This window comes from Bos mutus, chromosome 25 (assembly GCF_027580195.1).
Source record: "Bos mutus isolate GX-2022 chromosome 25, NWIPB_WYAK_1.1, whole genome shotgun sequence".
Taxonomy (NCBI): domain Eukaryota; kingdom Metazoa; phylum Chordata; class Mammalia; order Artiodactyla; family Bovidae; genus Bos; species Bos mutus.
The window spans coordinates 38,056,984-38,077,594 of record NC_091641.1 but is presented as its reverse complement, the minus strand read 5'-3'; the positions used below and the strand labels follow the sequence as shown (position 1 = coordinate 38,077,594).

The 20,611-nt window shown below is 54.7% G+C and overlaps 1 protein-coding gene across 3 annotated transcripts in view; it reads right to left on the bottom strand.

Annotated features, from left to right (window-relative positions):
• PPL (periplakin) overlaps positions 1-19,044 on the bottom strand; it is a 48,345-nt gene extending 29,301 nt beyond the window's left edge. For all 3 annotated transcript variants that reach the window (XM_070362767.1, XM_070362769.1, XM_070362768.1), the window contains exon 1: positions 18,696-19,044. In XM_070362767.1, the coding sequence (XP_070218868.1) occupies positions 18,696-18,757 (62 nt within the window). In that variant the 5' untranslated portion in view covers positions 18,758-19,044. The remainder of the gene's footprint in view (positions 1-18,695) is intronic.
• Positions 19,045-20,611: the final 1,567 nt, after the last annotated feature.

Below are 20,611 nucleotides of genomic sequence, written 5' to 3'. Positions count from 1 at the left end.
CTCAGCACTTCTGCCTTTTGGGTTTGGAGTCCCAAATGAGAGGCCCCAAAGGGTCCTGCCTTCCTCCCGCCATCCAGCTGGCCATAGGAGCAGACATGTGTTCCCTTGAGAGCCGCAGAGCCCCACACCAGGAGTACAGGAATGTGGGCGAGTCAGGAACCTGCAGGGGCACCGGGTGTGAGTGTGTGTGTGTGGGTGGTGTGTATGTGTGTATGTGCAAATCCCAAGAGGGTTGAGAATTGGCTGGGCCGGTCCAGCTTTTCATCCAGCTAATGGGCCACACTGAGGCAGCCAGACACGGCCCCTGGGGGCTGTCAGCCCAACTGATGGAGGCCCAGATACAGCTCTTCCCTACCAGCCTCTTCCGAGTCCCGTCCCACTCACGGAGATGGGGATCTCTGGGCTGAGCCAGGAAAGCTGAGGTGCCCACCCCGACCCCACCAGAGAAGGGAAGGGGCCAGGGAAGTAGATCTGAGTGACAGGCTGGGAGAGGGACATACCCAGCCTCCCTCCACTCACTCAGAAGTTTAACATGGACAGAGATGCTGAGGGCAGTGGCCATTGGCACTGGTAGGTGCCTCGGAAGTCATCAAGCTCCACCTGCTCATTACACAGGTGAGCAAATTGAGGCCCTCAGAAGTGCAGGCACCCGCCCAAGGTCACACAGGGAGCAGCCAGTGTCCATAGCCAGACAGGGTTCAAATCCTGACTGTGCTAACCATCCGTGTAACCTCGTAATGCAGTGCCAGGAAAGGCAAAGGACAGATCAACAAGAGAAGGCTGTGGGAGAGGTGACATTCCACCGGCGTGGTCAGTATCCCCACCATAGAGGTGGCGCGGTGGTGAAGAACCCGCCTGCCGACGCAAGAGACGCAAGAGATGGGGGTTCGATCCCTGGGTCGGGAAGATGCCCTGGAGAAGGAAATGGCAACCCACTGTAGTATTCTTGCCTGGAGCATGCCATGGACAGAGGAGCCTGGTGGGCTACAGTCCATGGGGTCACAAAGAAACATGACTGAGCTAACTAACACTCACTTTTTCACGTCTAGATTTCCAGGTTACCCTATAGGAGCAGATCTTTCTGGGCAATGGTGTGTCTGGGATGCCCACCTTGACAGGTTGGGCAGTGGGTGCCATGGCCCGAGACCCCACCTGGTACTAATAAAGGGCAATGGGACCCAGGTCTTGGCTGTCTCCAGAAACGGTCCTCTCAGCCCAGCCCAGACTTTGATCAGACAAGGTGAATGGGTTTCACAAGCCAGGTGGAGTCACACCCTGCAGACAGGGGTTGTTTTTCCAGAGAATCCGCCCTTGTTTTCTTTTCCAAGGCTGAGGACACTAGAGTCTGGCGAGGGTCCAGGAGGGCCCAGGTCCCATCTGAGGCATGACAAGGGACCCCGTTTCCTTGGCCCAGTCTGCGTATGAGACTCCTGGTGCGAGGAGGGCACGGCCAGGGGGACGTCTGGGGCTGCCTCAGAGTCCCATGACTGGGTTTGAGGACACTCGGGGACAAACAATCGCTGTCTGGGTCTGAGCCCGCACGCACCAGCCTGGAACAGGCGTCTCTTTGTCCCTCAGGATGTGCTCTCAGAGTTAGAGCTGCGGGGAGATGGCCTGGGAGCCTCACGGGGCATCGGGCACCCTCACTCTGTCACCGGAGTTAGAAACTCTAGAAGCACAGCCTGGCCTGCTCTGCGGGTGGCTGCTCACAGCCCAGGAGGTCAGCTGCAGACTTGGGAGCCGGGGCTGGAACCCCGTGCTGTGAAGCCCAGCGGGGTGGGGTCTGGTCAGTGGGCCGGCAGGAAAGCCAATCAGAGAAGTGGGGACAGAGGTGGCACTCCGGGTCACCCAGACTCTGCGGATGCTCCACGTGGAGAAAGACAGAGCACCCAGGGCTCTTGCAGGACCCTCAGCCCCACCTACCGCCAATCACTCCTTCATGCTTTACTTTGGGTGGGGAGCCCCTGGCCCTTTTCCATGATAAGCCGTACTGCAGTATAACCTGGTGGTTAAGCATCCGGACCAAGACCGGCGACCTAGATCTGGATCCTGACTCAGTCCTTATTAAGCTGTCAGTCACCTAACCTTCTGAGCCTCAGGTTACCCGTCTGTCACTGGGGGTCACGGTAGTCCACACCCCTCAGGGCTAGGGCACGGTTGAGAGAACAGATACAAAGTGGTGCCTTGCAGGCAGCCCAGGTTCTTTGCTTCCACCCAGAGTCACCACCCAGGGATTTGGGCTCCTTTTAAGGAGTTGATAAAAGCTGACAGCCAAGGCCCCATGTCAGAACCCAGAGGCATGGGGGAGCTGAAAAAAAAAGTCCCTGGGCCACCTGGGCCATCCACACTGATCTTCATGCAAGCCCAGACACACTCTGCTTCCGCCTTGTGGATGTCACCTCACCCGGGCATGGAGAATTCACAAGTCACCTCGACATTTGGGACTGTCTCCTCCAGCTCCTGCGGGGAGGGGCCGTGCACATATATGGGCAATGAGAGGGCGTAGCTCCCAGCCCCAGACTGGAGGAACCCTCCTGGGTTTGGAGTAAGCATTAGGTCACTAGGTCTGGGATTTGAGGGGTTTAGGGTGTTTCCACCATGAGATTTGCCGTCCCTGGTCTGCAGCAGGGACAATGCAGACGTGCAGGGTGGAGAGGCTTTGTCTACCCAGTTGTTCAAGCAGAACCCCAAGACCACCCCAGACCCCTGCCTCTGCCGCCCCTGACTCCACCTGGAAGAGAGCCCTGTGCCTGGGAAGAGAGCCCTGTGCCTCCATCCTCTCTCTGGCCCTAAGGCCCTCACCTTGATCAAGAGCATCACCTCTCGCCTGGACCAATGTAACGGCCACGCCCAGCCATCTCCTTGCACTCTGACCCTTGCTGCCTCCAGCCAACTTCTGCACATTTGTAGGAGAGATCTTTCAAAGACTCAACCAGATCTTGCCATTGTCCAGCCTCAGGCTCGTTGATGCTCTAAACACACTCAGAAGAGAGCTCGTTCTCCTGTCCGGGACCCGGCCCAGCCCTTCCTGCTGTCAGCTCTCCCTGCACCCACTGGTCCATTCCTCTCCATCCTGCCTGCAGGGAGGGAAACTGAGTCATCCTGGCCCAGGGAAAGAACACAGACTGAGAGAGCTCGGGCAGGTTCCTTAGCCTCTCTGTGCCTTAGTTTTCTCATCTGCAAAATGGGAATAAGAATCAGCCCCATCCAGAGGATGGAGACAGTTCAAAGAGAGGAGCCTCATAAAACACTTTGGACCTTGGACGTGCATGTCACACCAGGAAGGCTCAGGATTGTTGGAATTTTGGTCTGTTTGGCTCACTGCTGTGTCCATGGTGCCCGGCACAGAGCTCGTCCCAGCAGTAATCTAATGAACAGCTGCTGGCATTTGGAATAACAACATGTGCTGTTTCACCTGCCTACCTTTAATTTCCTTGTCTGCACAATGAGGTTATTGGATCCACTTACTGGGTAGCAAACAGAAAGACATATCTGATAGGTGGAAAATGTTCCCAAGGCAGATAGGGTGGGGGCTAGGTTGATTTGCTTTCAAGGCCTCCGCTGTCCAATAAAAACAGAATGTGAGCACATTTGTAGTTTAAATCTTCCTAGCAGCCATTTGAAAAACATAAAAAGAAACAGGTGAACTCAACTTTTATACACCATTTGATTTAACCTAATACAGCTAATGCTGTATTAGGCAATGGCACCCCACTCCAGTACTCTTGCCTGGAAAATCCCATGGATGGAGGAGCCTGGTAGGCTGCAGTCCATGGGGTCACTAGGAGTCCGACACAACTGAATGACTTCACTTTCACTTTTCACTTTCATGTGTTGGAGAAGGAATGGCAACCCACTCCAGTGTTCTTGCCTGGAGAATCCCAGGGACGGGGGAGCCTGGTGGACTGCCATCTATGGGGTCGCACAGGGTCGGACACGACTGAAGTGACTTAGCAGAAGCAGCAGCAGCAGCTAATGCAAGAGACATAAGGGATGCAGGTTCAATCCCTGGGTTAGGAAGATCCCCTGGAGGAGGGCATGGCAACCCAGTCCAGTATTCTTGCCTGGGAAATCCATGGACAGAGGAGCCTGGCAGGCTACAGTCCACGGGATTGCAAAGAGTCAGACACGACTGAAGTGACTTAACACTCACACACAGTAGAGCTAAACCATTATTCTGATAGTCAATAGAACATTATTAAAGAGACGGTTTACATTCTCTTTTCCTCAACACTTGGCATGTGGTTTACACTTGCAGGGCATCTCAGGTTGTTCTATGCACATCTCACATGGCAAGTGGTTAACAAATACGACGGCATAGTTCTGGGTGATTCTGCAGCCCCTGGACCGCTCTGCGATAAGCCCACAATGACTGCAGCCCATCAGTTCTGCCATAATGAAGCTGGAGGAGGCTCGGAACATTAGCGCCTGGCACCTGCGTACATCATAAGGTAGTTATCAGCATCCACGCGTACATGCTAAGTCATTTCAGTCACGTCTGACTCTTCATGATCCAATAGACTGTAGCCCACCAGGCTCCTCTGTCCATGGGATTCTCCAGGCAAGAATACTGGAGTGGGTTGCCATGCCCTCCTCCAGGGGATCTTCCCGACGCAGAGATCGAACCCACATCTCTTACATCTCCTGAATTGGTAGGTGGGTTCTTTACCACTAGTGCCCTAGAGCCACCTAATAAAAGGTCATTTCCTGGGACTTCCCTGGTGGTCCAGTGGTTAAGGATCCACCTTGCAATATAGGGGATATGGCTTCGATCCCTGGTGGGGGAACTATGATCCCACATGCCGTGGGGCCACTGAGCCTCAACTAGAAGCCTCAACAATGAAAGATACCCTGTGACACAGTGGAGATTCTGTGCACTGCAACTAAGAACTGACACAGCCAAGTAAATTAATTAATTGGGGGAAAAAAAGGTCATTTCCTTTGCTTTGCCAGTGTCCAGACTGGCCAGACACCTGCCCAAGGGCAGGTCTCGTCTATGGGTCTCTGGCTGCCTGACTTCAAAACAATCCAGGGCTCCCAGCTGTGCTCAGCAGAGCGCGGTGCCTGGGTGCACAGCGCCAGAGCACACAGACCACAGCCCCACACCCTTTCCCGGGCCCCCAGAGCTCCAGTGTCTCTGCCCACGGCCACAGGCCAGAGTCTGCCACGTAGCCTGCTCCAGCCACGCCATCCTCCTTCCTGGGAGAAAGGCCTCTTTCCTGACCCACCTCCAGGGGGTCATACCACTACAGAGGGGCCACAGCCCTACCATAAGCCCCCACCCCAGCAGTCGCTGCCTGCCTAGAACTGTTCTGTCACCTGTTGGTCACACCCAACTTGCTTTTTCTTTCTGGGCATCAAGATGGGAACCAGCAGGGACCAGGTGTGGCTGATGGTGATGGCCCTTCCTCCCTGGCCAGCACCACCTCACCTTCCAGGGCTGAGTCAGTCCCCACGTTCTGGTCCTTGACGATGTCCATAGTCCCTCCCTTTTGGGGTTAATTCTGTCTCAGTGGGTGCGAGCGGAGCCGGATGATCAGTCTCGGAATGTCTGGCATGCACAGGAGCCCACACCTCTCCTGGGAACCAGCCTGTCCCAGTCTCGCCCCTCCTAGAGTTCAGAGAAGGGGCCTGGCCTCCTGTTCCCCATGGTCAACCCCTTCTGGGTCCTGCCTGCCTCCAGGGCCTAGGCAGCCCTCAGAGGAACCTCCAAGTTCATCTTGGGTGCTAGGTGGCCCCCAGACCCCACTTTCTTTAAACACTGCCAGGCTAGAGAGAGCAAAGGCTTTCACTCCAGGACACCTGCCCTGTCTCTACCGCAAAGGCACACACAGGAGGTGCAGGAAATGACTGAAGAAATGCACAGCCAGACACTGAGAGGACTCACTAGGTGCCCGTCACCCGCTCGGCCTATTCCTGAAGCACCTCCTGACACCTGGCAATCTTGGGAGAAACATGCCCTCATGGTAACTGGGGGTACTTTTCTTAATTCTATTAGGTGATAAACTTTTGGACAGTAAGGATTTACTCATCTTTTGGGAGGACCCTTCTGTAGCCTTTAATTCCAGGCTTTGCACAGGCTTGGGGCTCAATAAATACATGTTGAATTGAGCAGACACTTTATAGCATGTGAATAATTCTTCTCTCCTCATTTTTCAGATGAAGATAACTGAGGCTAAGAAACCTGCTCAAAGTCACACTGTTAGGAAGTGAGGGTGTCAAGATCCGAACAGGTGTCGGAGCCACCTCCTCAGAACAAAAGGGATGTCAATATTGTTGTTCAGTCGCTAAGTCGTGTCCGACTCTTTGTGACCCCATGGACTGGAGCACATGGCTTCCTTGTCCTTCACCATCTCCCTGAGCTTGTTCAAACCATGTCCATTGAGTTGGAGACGCCATCCAACCATCTCATTCTCTGTCGCCCTCTTCTCCTCCTGCCCTCAATCTATGCCAGCATCAGGGTCTGTCAATACTATTCCACAAACTGATGCGGAGAGATCAAGGACATGAGACAAAGCAGAAAGGCGTTCACCACCCAGGGGAGGCACAGTGACTTACATCTCGTTGGCATCTTCAGCAGTATAATTATCCCAGTGGTTGAGTAACCATCAGTGGTGGTAGGTGAGGCTGAGTCATTCATTCTCTTAAGATGCCACCATGAGGGGCTCCCAGCCTGTCCCTCTGAACAGGCCATTCAGGGGGAAGGAACTGGTATGACGGAACCCCTCCCTGGGCCACGCCCTCCCCCAGTGTCTGACATGCGTTCCTGCTTTGATCCTAACAACCCATCATTAAGCTTGGTACTATTACTGCTTCCAGTGCAGATACATAAACTGAGCCTGGGCAGGAAGGGAGACCTGCCTGGGGCCAGAAGGTTAGTGTCCATGCTGGTGACTGTTGCCACCCCGTCAGCTTTCCAGATCGCCAAGATTTCCAGATATTCAGTAATTGCTGAATAAATTTTCACCACACCCCCAACTCCTTGTCATCTCTCTGCCCCTCTTACAGGCCCTGGGGACAGGCCCTTCTCCATCACCAAGTCCCTGGAGCTGTCAACATGCTTAAAATGTCTATTTAATTTGACACCTATTTGTTGAGCCCCCAGCCTACACAAATCCTGGAATTAAGAGCCACAGAAGAACCTCCACCAAAAGGTAAGTTAAGTCCTATTGTCCAAAAGTTTATGGTATAATAGGCAGGATTTAGAAAAGCTCTCCAATAACTGTAATTCCAGAGATTCAGACTGTTTGGGTCAGGGTATTTTCATCCACTCTGCCCACTTCAGGCCTTGTATCCTAATTTAATTGTGAAAATAAAGGTCAGTCCCATAAAATGCAAGAAGAGAGCAAGAAGGAAACAAAGAGAAAGCATGATAAATAGGAAATACAAAATATATGGCAGCAGCAGGTCCAAACACAGCAGTCAGTACAATAAATGAGAATGAGTTAAACTCACCCGCTAAAGGATAAGACTCTCAGGGGAGAATAGGAAAACAAAACAAAAGCCAACTCTACGCCATTTTGTAAGGCACATATCTAAAATAAAATTACACAGGAAGGTTGGGACTAAAAGAATAGAGTGCGACAGACCAGGCAACTGCTGCTTTAGCTGTTTGAAAGGAAGAGCAAGGTGCAGTGGTGGCTCAGCGGTAAAGAACCCGCCAGCAAAGCAGGAGACGTGGCAAGAGCCATGGGTTTGATTCCTGGGTCTGGAAGATCCCATGGAGAAGGAAACGGCAACCCACTCCAGTATTCTTGCCTGGGAAATCCCATGGGCAGCCCAAGGGGCTGCAGAAGAGTTGGATGTATCTTAGCGACTAAACAACAACAAAGGTACATGTAACTCTACGGACAAGTTACGTAAACACGGGGTTTGACGGCTTCTTCAGTCAGAAGACTGAAGTCTGGGCCCTGCCTCACTGATTTTGACCTAATTGGTCTGCCATAGGACCTGGACATCACCTGCAAGGCTCACGTAATTTTTTTTTTTTTTTAATTTGGCTGTACCAGGTCTTAGTTGCAGCACGTGGACCTAGTTCCCCGAGCAGGGATGGAACCCGGGCCCCCTGCATTGGGAACTCGGAGTCTTAACCACTGTACTGCAAGGGAAGTCCCAAAACTCGGGTGATTCTAACGCGCTGGCAGGGCTAGGAACAAGGAAACGAACCAGAGTCATGTGCTGCAAGGTCGAGGAAGAATTCCCAGGTCTCTGCAGGAAGGAAGTCTTGTAGAGAACAGTACTCAGAAAGCATCCAAAAATTACCAGACTGACAGGTCAACTGACTGACAGGCTCCCTACTAGAAACCTCAGTGATAATTAGCTGGGTGTGGAGGAATTTACTGTCTACTAATCCTGGGGAAGTAGATTCTACAGTGAGAAGGCTGCTGGTGGAGTAACTATAGCTCTGTCTCATGGTTTAATCTGCTTCCACCCGGGGAAGGCCTCCCCACCTCGGGGCCTCATGTCAGGCTTGTGCTTTTGGGCTCTCGTTACAGACACACACACACACACACACACACACACACACACAAGTTCAAACCTCTTTGAGTAACACCAGGGTGTGTCTTGGAGATTTTTCCAAGATTTAAATGGGCCTCAAGCCAACTGTGACAACCCCAGTTGTTAGGACATCATTCCGGGTTCAAAACCAGTGGACAAGGAGTACTGGCCTCCAAATAGGAAGCACCTACTATGTGCCTGATGCTTTTACACACATCATCTCCAGTTCTCTCCGTGATTCTACACGCCTCTAATTTGTAGATTCAAAACAGACCTCTCACTGCTGCTCACTGAGCACCTACTATGTGTGAGGCATCTTTCGGGGGGTGTGGGAGTGACCACGTGGTCTGCAAAGCCCCTACCTTCGTGAAGCCCACAGTGGGGCAGGAAGGTGGCCAGCAGCAGCACAGCTGACAAGAGGCACAACTGGGCCTGGAAAGCGGATCCATGGCTCCCAAACCCAGGCTCTTTCTACTCCACCTCCATCCCTGACCTCAGCCTCAGCTTCCCTCTCAGTAACATGGGGGTTTCGTTGCCCAGTTTATAGTTGGGAAGAGTCAAGTTCCTGGTGCAGAGCAGCAGGACTGGAGCCTCCGCTGTTCCTGGTGGCACAAACTTTGAATCCTTTCTCAACCTTCAGCTGGAACCCGAAAGTTCCCATCCCAGCATGGAGAAGTGAAAAGCCCTCAAAGCCACGAGTCTGACATCTGAGCCCCGGCTGCTGGAGCAGCAAAGAATTCTGCACAGGGCTGTCTTCTTGCAGCCCCACAGCCTTCCAGAGTCAGCGGGCTGTGGGTGGGGTGGAGCCTCTGGCCAGTCAGCTGTGCATTTATAATACCTGACAAGCCCTCTGTCCAGGAAAGGATGGGCTGGGTGACCAGAGGGGACACCTCTGCAGCCAGCTCATCTGCTCCCAGCTCAGAGCCGCTGAGACTCTAAAACATTGAGCCTCACCTGGAAAAGAGAGACGAGGGCACTGATGTCTAAGAAGGACAGTACAGTCATAATTCAGGATGGCTGCTCCTCTGCACCTCAGCCTCAGAGGCTGTCACATGTCCACACCTCTCCCGCTCCTGGCCGTGGTTCCCTCCCACACTTCTGAGTCTCCGCATCCAGAGCCCTCCATTCTTGCTCCCCAGGCCTTGGACATCTCCCCCTGCTGAGGCCCGCTCCCTCTTCCTCCCTGCTCTCTACCTGCTGACTGGACTTGGATCCAGAACTGCAGGCTTCCCTCCAGGCTGGATCAGCTCCAACCCCCCTGGTCTAGCCCACCCCTCACTTTTAAAAACTGAAAACTCTTAACCTAGCTCAAATGTGCAGAAAAGTATGGAAAAGAATGCCACCGAGACTTCACTGATGTTCCCACTCAGCCATACGTGTTTCAGATTTTTTTCAAAAACAGTGTTATTATTCAGTACCCTCTGAGCCCCCTCCTCTGGGGGAGCATAATTTTGGAGCCGCTGGTTTCTCCCTCAGTTCGGTTCAGTCGCTCAGTCGTGTCTGACTCTGCAACCCCATGGATTGCAGCACGCCAGGCTTCCCTGTCCATCAATAACTTCCGGAGCTTGCTCAAACTCATGTCCAGCGAGTCAGTGATGCCATCCAACCATCGCATCCTCTGTCGTCCCCTTCTCCTCCTGCCTTCAATCTTTCCCAGCATCAGGGTCTTTTCCAAGTTATTCGCATCAGGTGGCCAAAGTATTGGAGTTTCAGCTTCAGCATCAGTCCTTCCAATGAACATTCAGGACTGATTTCCTTTAGGATGGATTGGTTGGATCTCCTTGCAGTCCAAGGGATTCTCAAGAGTCTTCTCCAACACTACAGTTCAAAAGCATCAATTCTTCAGTGCTCAGCTTTCTTTATAGTCCAACTCTCACATCCATACATGACTACTGGAAAAATCAGTAGTTGGACCTTTGTTGGCAAAGTAATGTCTCTGCTTTTTTTTTTTCATTTTTTAAATTTTATTTTTAAACTTTACAATATTGTATTAGTTTTGCCAAATATCAAAATGAATCCGCCACAGGTATACCTGTGTTCCCCATCCTGAACCCTCCTCCCTCCTCCCTCCCCATACCCTCCCTCTGGGTCGTCCCAGTGCACCAGCCCCAAGCATCCAGTATCTTGCATCAAACCTGGACTGGTGACTCGTTTCATACATGATATTATACATGTTTCAATGCCATTCTCCCAAATCTCCCCACCCTCTCCCTCTCCCACAGAGTCCATAAGACTGATCTATACATCAGTGTCTCTTTCGCTGTCTCGTACACAGGGTTATTGTTACCATCTTTCTAAATTCCATATATATGCGTTAGTATACTGTATTGGTGTTTTTCTTTCTGGCTTACTTCACTCTGTATAATAGGTTCCAGTTTCATCCATCTCATTAGAACTGATTCAAATGTATTCTTTTTAATACGCTGTCTAGGTTGGTCATAGCTTTTCTTCCAAGGAGCAAGCGTCTTTTAATTTCATGGCTGCAGTCACCATCTGCAGTGATTTTGGAGCCCAAGAAAATAAACTCTGTCACTGTTTCCATTGTTTCCCCATCTATTTGCCATGAAGTGATGGGACCAGATGCCAAGATCTTAGTTTTCTGAATGTTGAATTTTAAGCGAACTTTTTCACCCTCCTCTTTCACTTTCATCAAGAGGCTCTTTAGTTCCTCTTCACTTTCTGCCATAGGGTGGTGTCATCTGCATATCTGAGGTTATTGATATTTCTCCTGGCCATCTTGCTTCCAGCTTGTGCTTGATCCAGCCCGGTATTTTGCATGATGTACTCTGCATATAAGTTAAATAAGCAGCGTGACAAGATATAGCCTTGATGTAGTCCTTTCCCAATTTGGAACCAGTCCGTTGTTCCATGTCTGGTTCTAACTGTTGCTTCTTGACCTGCATACAGATTTCTCAGGAGGCAGGTAAAGTGGTCTGGTATTCCCATCTCTTGAAGAATTTTCCAGTTTGTTGTGATCTACACAGGTTTCTTCCTAAGCCTGTCTTAAACTTTCACTACATATTGGCGTCTGCTTCTATAAACATACATGGAATTACTTTGTATGAATTTTTAAATTATTTATTTTTTAAAGAGTGTTTTTGTTACTCTGATCTCTCAGTTTCTTCTTTTGTTAACATTTATTTATTTGGATGTGCCGAGTCTCAGGTGCAGCACGTGGGGTCTTGAGTTGCACCATGCGGAACCCAGTTCCCTGACGAGGGATGGAACCCAGGCCCCCTGCCCTGGGAGCTCGGAGTCTCAGCCACTGGACCACCAGGGAAGTCCCGGAACGAATGTTTGCAAATGCACACAAATGTGCTGTCTGCGTCCTTAGCTTGCTCTGTTCACACCACGTGATGCCTCCGCAGGCCGACGCGCGTGGACGCCCGCCTTGCTGTCTCGTGACCCTTGCTGCCCCCTCTGCACCCATCCCCCTCCTTTGCCTCCACTGTCTCTGCACTTGTCGCACAGCATTGTTGCAGCCTGCTTACAGAGAGCACAGAAAACGGGGGTGGGGACGGGGGCCCGGGGTCCTCTGCTCAGGATCCCTTATTCTTTTCTGCTAGATAGAAGCCCCACCCGCCCACCCCGTTTCTTGGTGGGGACGAGTGCGTGCGTGTCTTGTGTGTGAGCATGAGTGTCTGCATCAGCCTGAGATGTTTCAGGAGGGGGAAACCTCTGCAGGCCCCCAGGGCCACCCTCACTCATTCATTCACTCATTCAGCACACGTGCCGCCCTGCCAGTCTCTGGGGCAGACAGACCTTCATCTCCATCAGACCACCCAACGGCCGCTGAGATAAGAGTGACCAAGGAGATGGGGGAGACAATGCAGGAAGTGGATCTGCCTGGGGAAAGAGAGGTTTAGGGAGGGCTTCCCCAAGGAACAGAGACCAGGTGAGGAAGAGAAGTGAGCCCAGAGGGGTGGGAAGGGCATTCCAGGTGGGAGGAACAGCATGGGCAAAGGCTCTGGGGCTGGAAGGGTCACGGAAAGGAGAGGGGAACGAACTCATAGTATGCAGGGTGGCGGTTCCCAGGGCCTGAGAGGAAAGGGAAGCTTGGGGTGGGATGAACCAGCGGGGAGGGGGTGGACAGGACCAGACTGACATCTGGCAGGGAGACTCTTGAGAGTCCCTTGGACAGCAAGGAGATCAAACCAGTCAATCCTAAATATTCATTGGCAGGACTGATGCTGAAGCTGAAGCTCCAATACTTTGGCCCCCTGATGCAAAGAGCTGCCTAGAAAAGACCCTGATGCTGGGAAAGATTGAGGGTAGGAGAAGGGGATGGCAGAGGATGAGGTTGGTTGGATGGCATCACCGATTCAATGGACATGAGTTTGAGCAAACTCTGGGAGATAGTGAAAGACAGGGAAGCCTGGTGTGCTGCAGTCCATAGGGTCACAAAGAATGGGACATGAGCAACTGAACAACAAGAGAGAGCTCCCTGGCTGCCATGGGGAGGAGGGAGTGGGGTGATGGGGCAGAGGCAGGAATGGTGAAGCAGCTGCAGCAGGGGCACTGGTGACAGGGCCTGGGGGCCCAGCGGGGCTGCCCGCTCAGGAGGCAGGGACCCAAGAGGCCAGGGCAGGGCTCAGTCTACCTGGAGGCAGGAAGGGGCACCGGGGGCCTCGCTGCCTAGGCTCAGGAGGACAGAAGACCCATTAAAAGCAGAGAGAACAAAGACCAGGGGCCATTTCCGTCTCCCCATTCCTAAGACAGGTCAGGGCAGGCAGGCAGGCAGGCTGGAGAGTGGCAGGTGGCGCTGGCAACACCCCACACAGCGCTGCCTGGAGCAGAGAGGAGCCAGAAATCTCTTGACAAGGAGCCTTGGACATGTTCTCAAAGGCAGCTTCTCCCCCAGCCCCCAGGGCCCTCCAGAGGCCCCTCACTCTCCTAGGAGTGTTGCCTAAAAGGTATGACTTGAGGTAAGCCTCTCCCCAGAGGAGCTCCCTGACTGTGTCTGAAATGCCACCATTAGCAGCACTGTTACATGTTCAGCTCCGTTCTGTCCTGAATCTAGTTCACCAGGTCTCATTCCCTCTGCAACAGCACTGGGCAAGTGAGGGCAAAGCCAGAGAGAGGGGAGGTGGAAAGGGTTGCTGGGCGGAGTCAGGGATACAAAACCCAGTGACTCCACCATCTGGCCTGGGGCAGTCCCCAGAGATAGCACCAGCCCCAGGTTGAGGTGGGGAGCCCTAGTTTCCTTCTCCAGGGGCCCCAACATTGGCCATGTGTGAGCCGTGAATGCAAGGCGAGTGCCTTTACTCTGGGCCTCAGTGTTCTTCTCTGTGAAATGGGATACCAGCAGCAGCCTTACAGGCTCGGTGTCAGAATGAGATTTTATATATATACATATATATATAAAACATCCATGGCTGTGCTGGGTGCACAGCAGGTGTTGAGAAACGGCTGGGCGGATCACTCCAGTCCTGGCTACCCACGTAGTGGGAGGGGAACTTTGCTGACAGGACCCTCCTGCAGACTGTTCGAGCTTTGCAACTGACACTAATCAATGCATGCAGGTGTGTCTTTCCATGTGTCTTCTTAAGGTGTGTGTGGGGTCCACATGAATGTTAGGGTGAATGAATGGGAGTCAGCTGACCTCCTGTGCCCCTGGGGCAACAGCCTCCACAGCTGGAAGGAGCCCAGCTGCCTGGTCAGCTCCGTTCTTAGCACCATCCTCATCTTTGGGGCTCAGCTGGTAAAGAACCCGCCTGCAATGCGGGAGACCTGGGTTTGATCCCTGGGTTGGGAAGATCCTTTGGAGAAGGGGACGGCTACCCACTCCAGTATTCTGGCCTGGAGAATTCCATGGACTGTATAGTCCATGGGGTCACAAAGAGTCGGACACAACTGAGCGAGTTTCACTTTTCATCTTTAAAGCAGTGTGCACTCACCACTGTCTCTGCCATGACTTACTGAGCACTCACTGGGAGCTGGGCCGGTCACATGCATTCTCTCACTTGAGCCACTAGCGACCTCACCAACTGATGGCTGCTGCAACACTCCCATTTCACAGATGAGGAAACTGAGATTCAAGTGTTTCGTGACCTGCCCAAGGTCACACAGCTCAGGAGAGGCAAAGCTGGGGCTTGGACCCACACCTGGATGACACGCTCTTAATCACCGAGGGGCCCAGGGTACCCCAGCTAGCTTCCAGGAGGACACACGCCCCTTTCACCAGCCTCCAAACCCTTGGGCCCTGCCTCTCCCACAGGATGTCCCCATTAGGACTGGGCCATTCTTGTAGGACTTTGCATAGGTGAGGTCAAGAACTGAGGCCAGGCTGCTGGGTGCTCACTGGGACCCAGGTCTGGGTAGAGGGGCAAAATTAGTCCCATTTTACTGAGGGGGAAGCTGAGGCTCCTAGCGAGGCCAAATTTCTTTGCCAAGCTCAAACACAGGCAGAGTTCAGTCTAACTGCAGAGCTGGGTCTAACCATCCATCCCTCGCAATGACAGGTCAGACACCTCCCCAGGAAGTCCTCCCCGATAATCCAGGTCTCCACCCTAACCCTGACAGATCTCACTTCAGACCAGTCAGGGAGCAACAGGGCCATCAGGCTGGAAATCTCATCTGTCCAGCTCTATGTCCCCCCAAACTCTCAGTGGTTCCCATCACTACCATGACACAGTCCTGCAACCACAGTGGTAATTAAGCAAAATTCCATCAAATGTAGAGATTGTCAACCTCTCCTCCACAGCCACCCCTACTCCTCAGAATGGCACCCCAGGAGTTGTGCAGTGCACTGCCTGTCCATTGCGGAGTCAGCTCAATCCCAGATACATAGCAGGTGCCTACTTAAATGTATTCAACAGTTATAACTATCACAGCTGCTGTGGATCGAGGCTTCCTGTAATTCTCTACCCTTTCCCTGCATTATTTCATTTAATCCTCATGCCAACAATATCACCAGGCAGGTAGTATTTTTATGCCCATTCCACAGCTGAGAAAGCAGAGGCTCAGAGAGGCCATGCAGCTGTCCCCAGGTGGCACAGCTGGAGAGCAAGGACTGGCCAGGGCTGTGCTCTCAGCATCCAAGCAGGGCGGTAGGACCAGGGCCCCTCAAGGCCCTCCCCGCTGAGCTGGACACTATCCTTGGTGACCCTGCAGCAGCAGCCTGACCCTGTCATTAGCTCAGGTGTGAACACCAGTTCCGACACCTGTCATTAGAAACCAGGGCAGCAGGAGCAGCGGAGTTCACACCCAGTTCCAGCTGCTACAAGGCTGACAAACAGGGAGGGGCAGTTTTCTCCTAAGGGGCTCTCCACGAATTTCTGTTCACTTGTGCCATCCAAAGCCTGTGACAGCGGGGTTGTGTGCAAGTCACCTGGCTCCTGAATTCCCTTTGCTGGGGGCAGGGATGCTGACCCTCACTCTGGGCACTTCCTATGTGCCCGGGCAGCGGAGCGGGGAGCGCAGGGCAGGGCGGGGGGAAATCCTCCCCATTGTTATGTTGGCTCCTCCCAGCAACCCCACACGGAAGATATTAGTACCAGGCCTGCCTTGCAAATGAGGAAACTGAGATTCATAGAGGTTCCTGAGCCTTTCTGGAACCAGAGGCGAGGTGTTCAACTGACCACCTCAATGCTGAATCTCACTGGCAACCCTGCCCTCCCCCAGACAGAAGAGGAAGCCCCCAGAAAACTCAGGGTGCAAGAGTAACTTGGGGGCCAGCATCCTGTGACCAGCGAGCACATCTTAGAGCTATGGGTACAGAGCCAAGCACTGGGTAACACTCAAGAGGCTACCTTCAACTGTGCAATCTGTTCCATGAACTTGTCTCCACCAAGGGGAACATGCTGGGCTGGCAAGACCACGGTCACCTGGCATCTACACAGGGCTGTGACTGTGCAAGGCCACAGGGCCCAAAGGAAGAATCTCGTCCCATCTTGGGAAGAATCGGGGAGGGCTTCCTGGAGAAAGAGACCTCCAAGCTGAGATCACACATTCAACTAGGGGCAGCGGGTGGCTGCCTTGGGCCAGGGGTATTGTGAAGTGCAGGACCCATGCCCATTAACCCTGAGTCCCTGAAGCTGTAAAGGATGTTAATTGCTTCCTTCCTGCTCTCTGCTGGGAAGGCCAAGACCCTCCCAGATTGTCCAGATTCATTATAACCTTTTGTTAGGTCCAAGCCCAGCCCTTGGGGACTGGACGGATGAAGAGCTGGAAGAAGGGGAGGCTCAGAGGGATGAGGGAGGCGGAGAACAGGGCAAGGCTGGCCCATCTCCTGGTGTGTGGGTGTGTGCGTGTGTGTGGAGGACTGGAGGGGCCCTGGTCTTGGTCAGGGAAGAACAGCACAGCCCTCCCTGGCTGGCACAGAGCGCCTGATTGTGCAACATCTGAAAGAATAGTTCAGGGACTGGATGGGACCCCAGCTGGGTTGGAGAGCCAGCTGGACCTGGCCACTGAGGAGCAGCGTGCAGAGCCCTGCCCAATCCCTGGGGTTGGGAAAGACCAGGGAGGCTTGTATGTGTGTGTGGCGGGGGTGTGTGTGGGGGCGGGGGGACCCTGGGAGGGGAGGGAAAGAAATACTTCTGAACTTGAAACAAGGCAGAGGGGAGAAGGGGCAGTGGGGTCACAGGGGAGTGGAGTTTCTGAAAAGCCTAGAATTCAAAGGCATGGAGGGCCCACCCTCTACGTCTCAGGTGAGGGCACCATGAGATGGCTGGATGGCATCCCTGACTCGATGGACATGAGATTGAGCAGGCTCCTGGAGTTGGCGATGGACAGGGAGGCCTGGCTTGCTGCAATCAACGGGGTCACAAAGAGTTGGACACAACTGAGTGACTGAACTGACTGAACAAAGACATGGAGGGCCCACCCTCTCCACGCCAGGCCCAGGGCGCCTGCACCTGTCAGACAGGTCTGCCTGGGCTGGACCACAGGGGCAGGGTGGGAGTGCAGGCCCGGGGCTCCTCGCCTTCATCCCTGACCTGGGAGGGAGTGAGGGACTGCTTCCAGGGGAAGGGGTCTCAGATGAGGGCACTTTGGGGTGGATACACTTGGGGCAGGTGGGCTCTGCAATTTTTTTTTAGTTTCCCCACCTGCCTGAAGCCCCTTGTTGGATAAAGGCTCCCTCTCAGCTATAGCCCCTGCCTCCTTTTCCCTAGAGAGAGGCCAAGGACGGGTCTGAGGTCTTGCCCCCTCCCTCAATCTCAGCATCTCCACTGAGGTTCCCCTAAACCGGTTATTAAGTGAATACATTAGGCTTACCAAGCGGACATGGGCTGCCGTTTCAACGCAAACACATCTTTCAACGCAAACACATCGAGACATGTCATTCCCTTCCCAGGCGGCCCTGGGAACCGGAGGCTCTCAGAGACGCCGCCAGTTTCGGCGCTGGTTGGTGGAGGGGGGCGGGGGGGTGCTAGGGGTAGCCACGCCCCTGAGAAATCACTCAGGGAGAAGGCCCCACCGCCCTTCCAGGAGCTCCGCAGACCTCGGGGTGGGGTAGCGGGTGTGGACCAGGGGTGCCTCAGCCCGGGTTCCCCCAACCCCACACCCACGGCTTCCTCCGAACCAGGCTCTGGAGCGCAGGATGGCAGGTGCCGGAAAGTTCTGCTGCAGGTGGCACGTTCCCCGCCCCCCAATTCGTCCCCTCACCTCTCGCCTCCCCGACTCCAGAAGCACCTGCGCGCCCCTCCAAGGAGCGTCGGTGAACGTCCCCAGCCACGCCCCCCCGCTCCAGCTCAACTTCACCGCGTGGGTGCGCCCCTAGACGGTGCTTCTGTCCGTGCACACACCCCCGCCCCCGCCCCCGCCTTGGGTGTAGCGTCCGCCGGACACACCACTCTCCACCCGGGCGGTGCTTCCTGGCCCGCGAGGACCCCTGGCCCAAGGGCGACCGCGGGACGCGAAGAACCCCTCCACCCCCCTGTGACTCCACCTCAGTACCTTGGTCTCTAAGCGCCCAAGCCAGTACTCTCCCGGCTCCTAGAACTTTCCGGTGCCAAACAGCGTGTTTTCCTTCCGCGCCCCCGGCCCACCTCCATTCCCACCTTGGCCGTGCTTCCCAGCTCAAGGGTAGCCCTCGGGCGCCCGCGTCCCCGCGCGTCGCGCACTCCAGGCTGGGCTCCCCGCCCCGCGGGGCTCCCAGGGCGGTGCGCACCCCCTCCCAGCCGCCGCAGCCCCGGAGGCCCGGCCGTTCCCCTCACGGCCCGGGCCGCGCATCCCGGCCCAGTGCGGCCCCTCACCTGCGGGTCCGAACCGTGGGGCTGTATTTGCCTTTGTTTCTCTTCCTGAAGAGCGAGTTCATGGTGGCGGCCGGGCGGGGCGGCGGGTCGCTGCGCCGGGCTGGGCACTGGGCGGCGGAGGCCCCGGCGCGCACCGAGGGGAGGGCAGCTGGCGCAGGTGAGCGGGCGGCGACGCGGGAGCCCCGAGTGCGGCGCGGCGGCGGCGGCCGGTCACTACTCGTGGGGGGCGGGGCGCCCGCAGGCCCCGGCTCCCTCCGCCGCTCCCGAGAAGGTGGCGCGTACCTTCCCGGGGGAGGGGCGCCGGGTGGGCGGGGCTTCCAGGCGCGCCCTCGGCCAGGCTGGAGCGAGCTGGGCGCCCGGCCTGGAATCTGGGTGGGGACACGGGGTCCTGGGAGGACCCGGCCCATCCCACCCCACCTCCCAGCCTGGACACTCGAGAAGCTGGGCAGGCGGGCGGAGGCGCGCTGGCGGCTCTCCCGAGCGCGCTCCTCAGCCCCCTCGCCCCTGACTCGCGGCCTGGCGCACGCGCCCCAGACTGAGGACCCTCACCCGGGTCTCGGATGCCCCTCTTGGGCACCGGGGCTCCCTTTTCTTGGCTGACGCCCAGGTGGGGCCCCCAGTCAGATGGGACAGCCTGACGGATCTCTATGCCCCGATAGCTAGTGAATTACTCTCAGGTGGTAGGACTGTCGATGGCAGTTGAGAAAAGGGAGCTTGGGAGTGCACCTTGATGTTGTTTAGACGCTAAGTCGTGTCCGACTCGTTGCGATCCCACGGACTGTAGCCCGCCAGGCTCCTTTTTTCTATGGGATTTCCCAGGTGAGAACACAGGAGTGGGTAGCCATTTCCTTCTCCAGGGGATCTTCCAGACCCAGGGATGGAACTTGCGTCTCTAAGATTGGCAGGCGGATTCTGAGCCACCTGGGAAGCCCCGGAGTGCGCCTGCCTGAGTTCAAATCCTGCTGTTATGAACGGTCAGCTGACTCTTCAGCAAGGCTTCTCTCTGCTCCCAGCCTCAGTTTCCTTTTTCTGTCAAACAGTGGTAACAACCGCACCCCACGCCATCGGGGATTCCTGTAGATAATTCACACAACACTTCACACAGTCCTATGTGCCAAGTTACATCTGTGCCAGTAGAGGCCAGTCACGCCGGGGCCCTGCTGCGCTGTGTGCCCGCGGAGAAGGCTGCAGTTAGACAGCCGGTAACCCGGGGTCTGGCCCTGAGCCAGAGTGGGGCCCTGATAGCAGGGAGCGTTCAGCGTCCCTCTGGAGGGCACTTCGGGTCCTGAGCCCAGCTGGGAAGGAGGAGCACCCAGTCCTCAGGGGAGATGCCAAAGGGCTCAGATGGGGAGCAATGATGAGGGAAGGAGGCAGGCCCCCCCACCCCCCCACTGAGCATCCAGAGTCCTCAGGCCAGTCACTTCCCCAGCTGCTTTTTGTTTAAAAAATAAGGAGGTTGATTCCTACAGGCTTTTCCTTCCCCAGACCCCAGAGCATTTGAGAACAGTGTCCTGTAGGCCATGGGGTCCCCCAACCTCCAGTATCTAATGCCTGATGATCTGTGATGGAGCTGATGTAATAATAATAGAAATAAAGTGCACAGTAAGTATAGTAGAGGGGGTGTAGTTCAATGGTAGAGCGTGTGCTTAGCATGCTCGAGACCCCGGGTTCAATGCCTGGCACCTCCATTTAGGAGTTTCTCCTTACTAGGAGGAGAGAGTTTATTATTGTGGGGAGGGAGGGGATATATATATAACTGATTCGTGTTGATGTATGGCAGAGACCACCACAACATTGCAAAGCAATTATCCTCCAATTAAAAAAAAAAAAAGTAATGTGGTTGAATCATCCTGAAACCATCCCCCCCAACCCCGTCCTTGGAAAAATTGTCTTCCATGAAACCAGTCCCTGGTGCC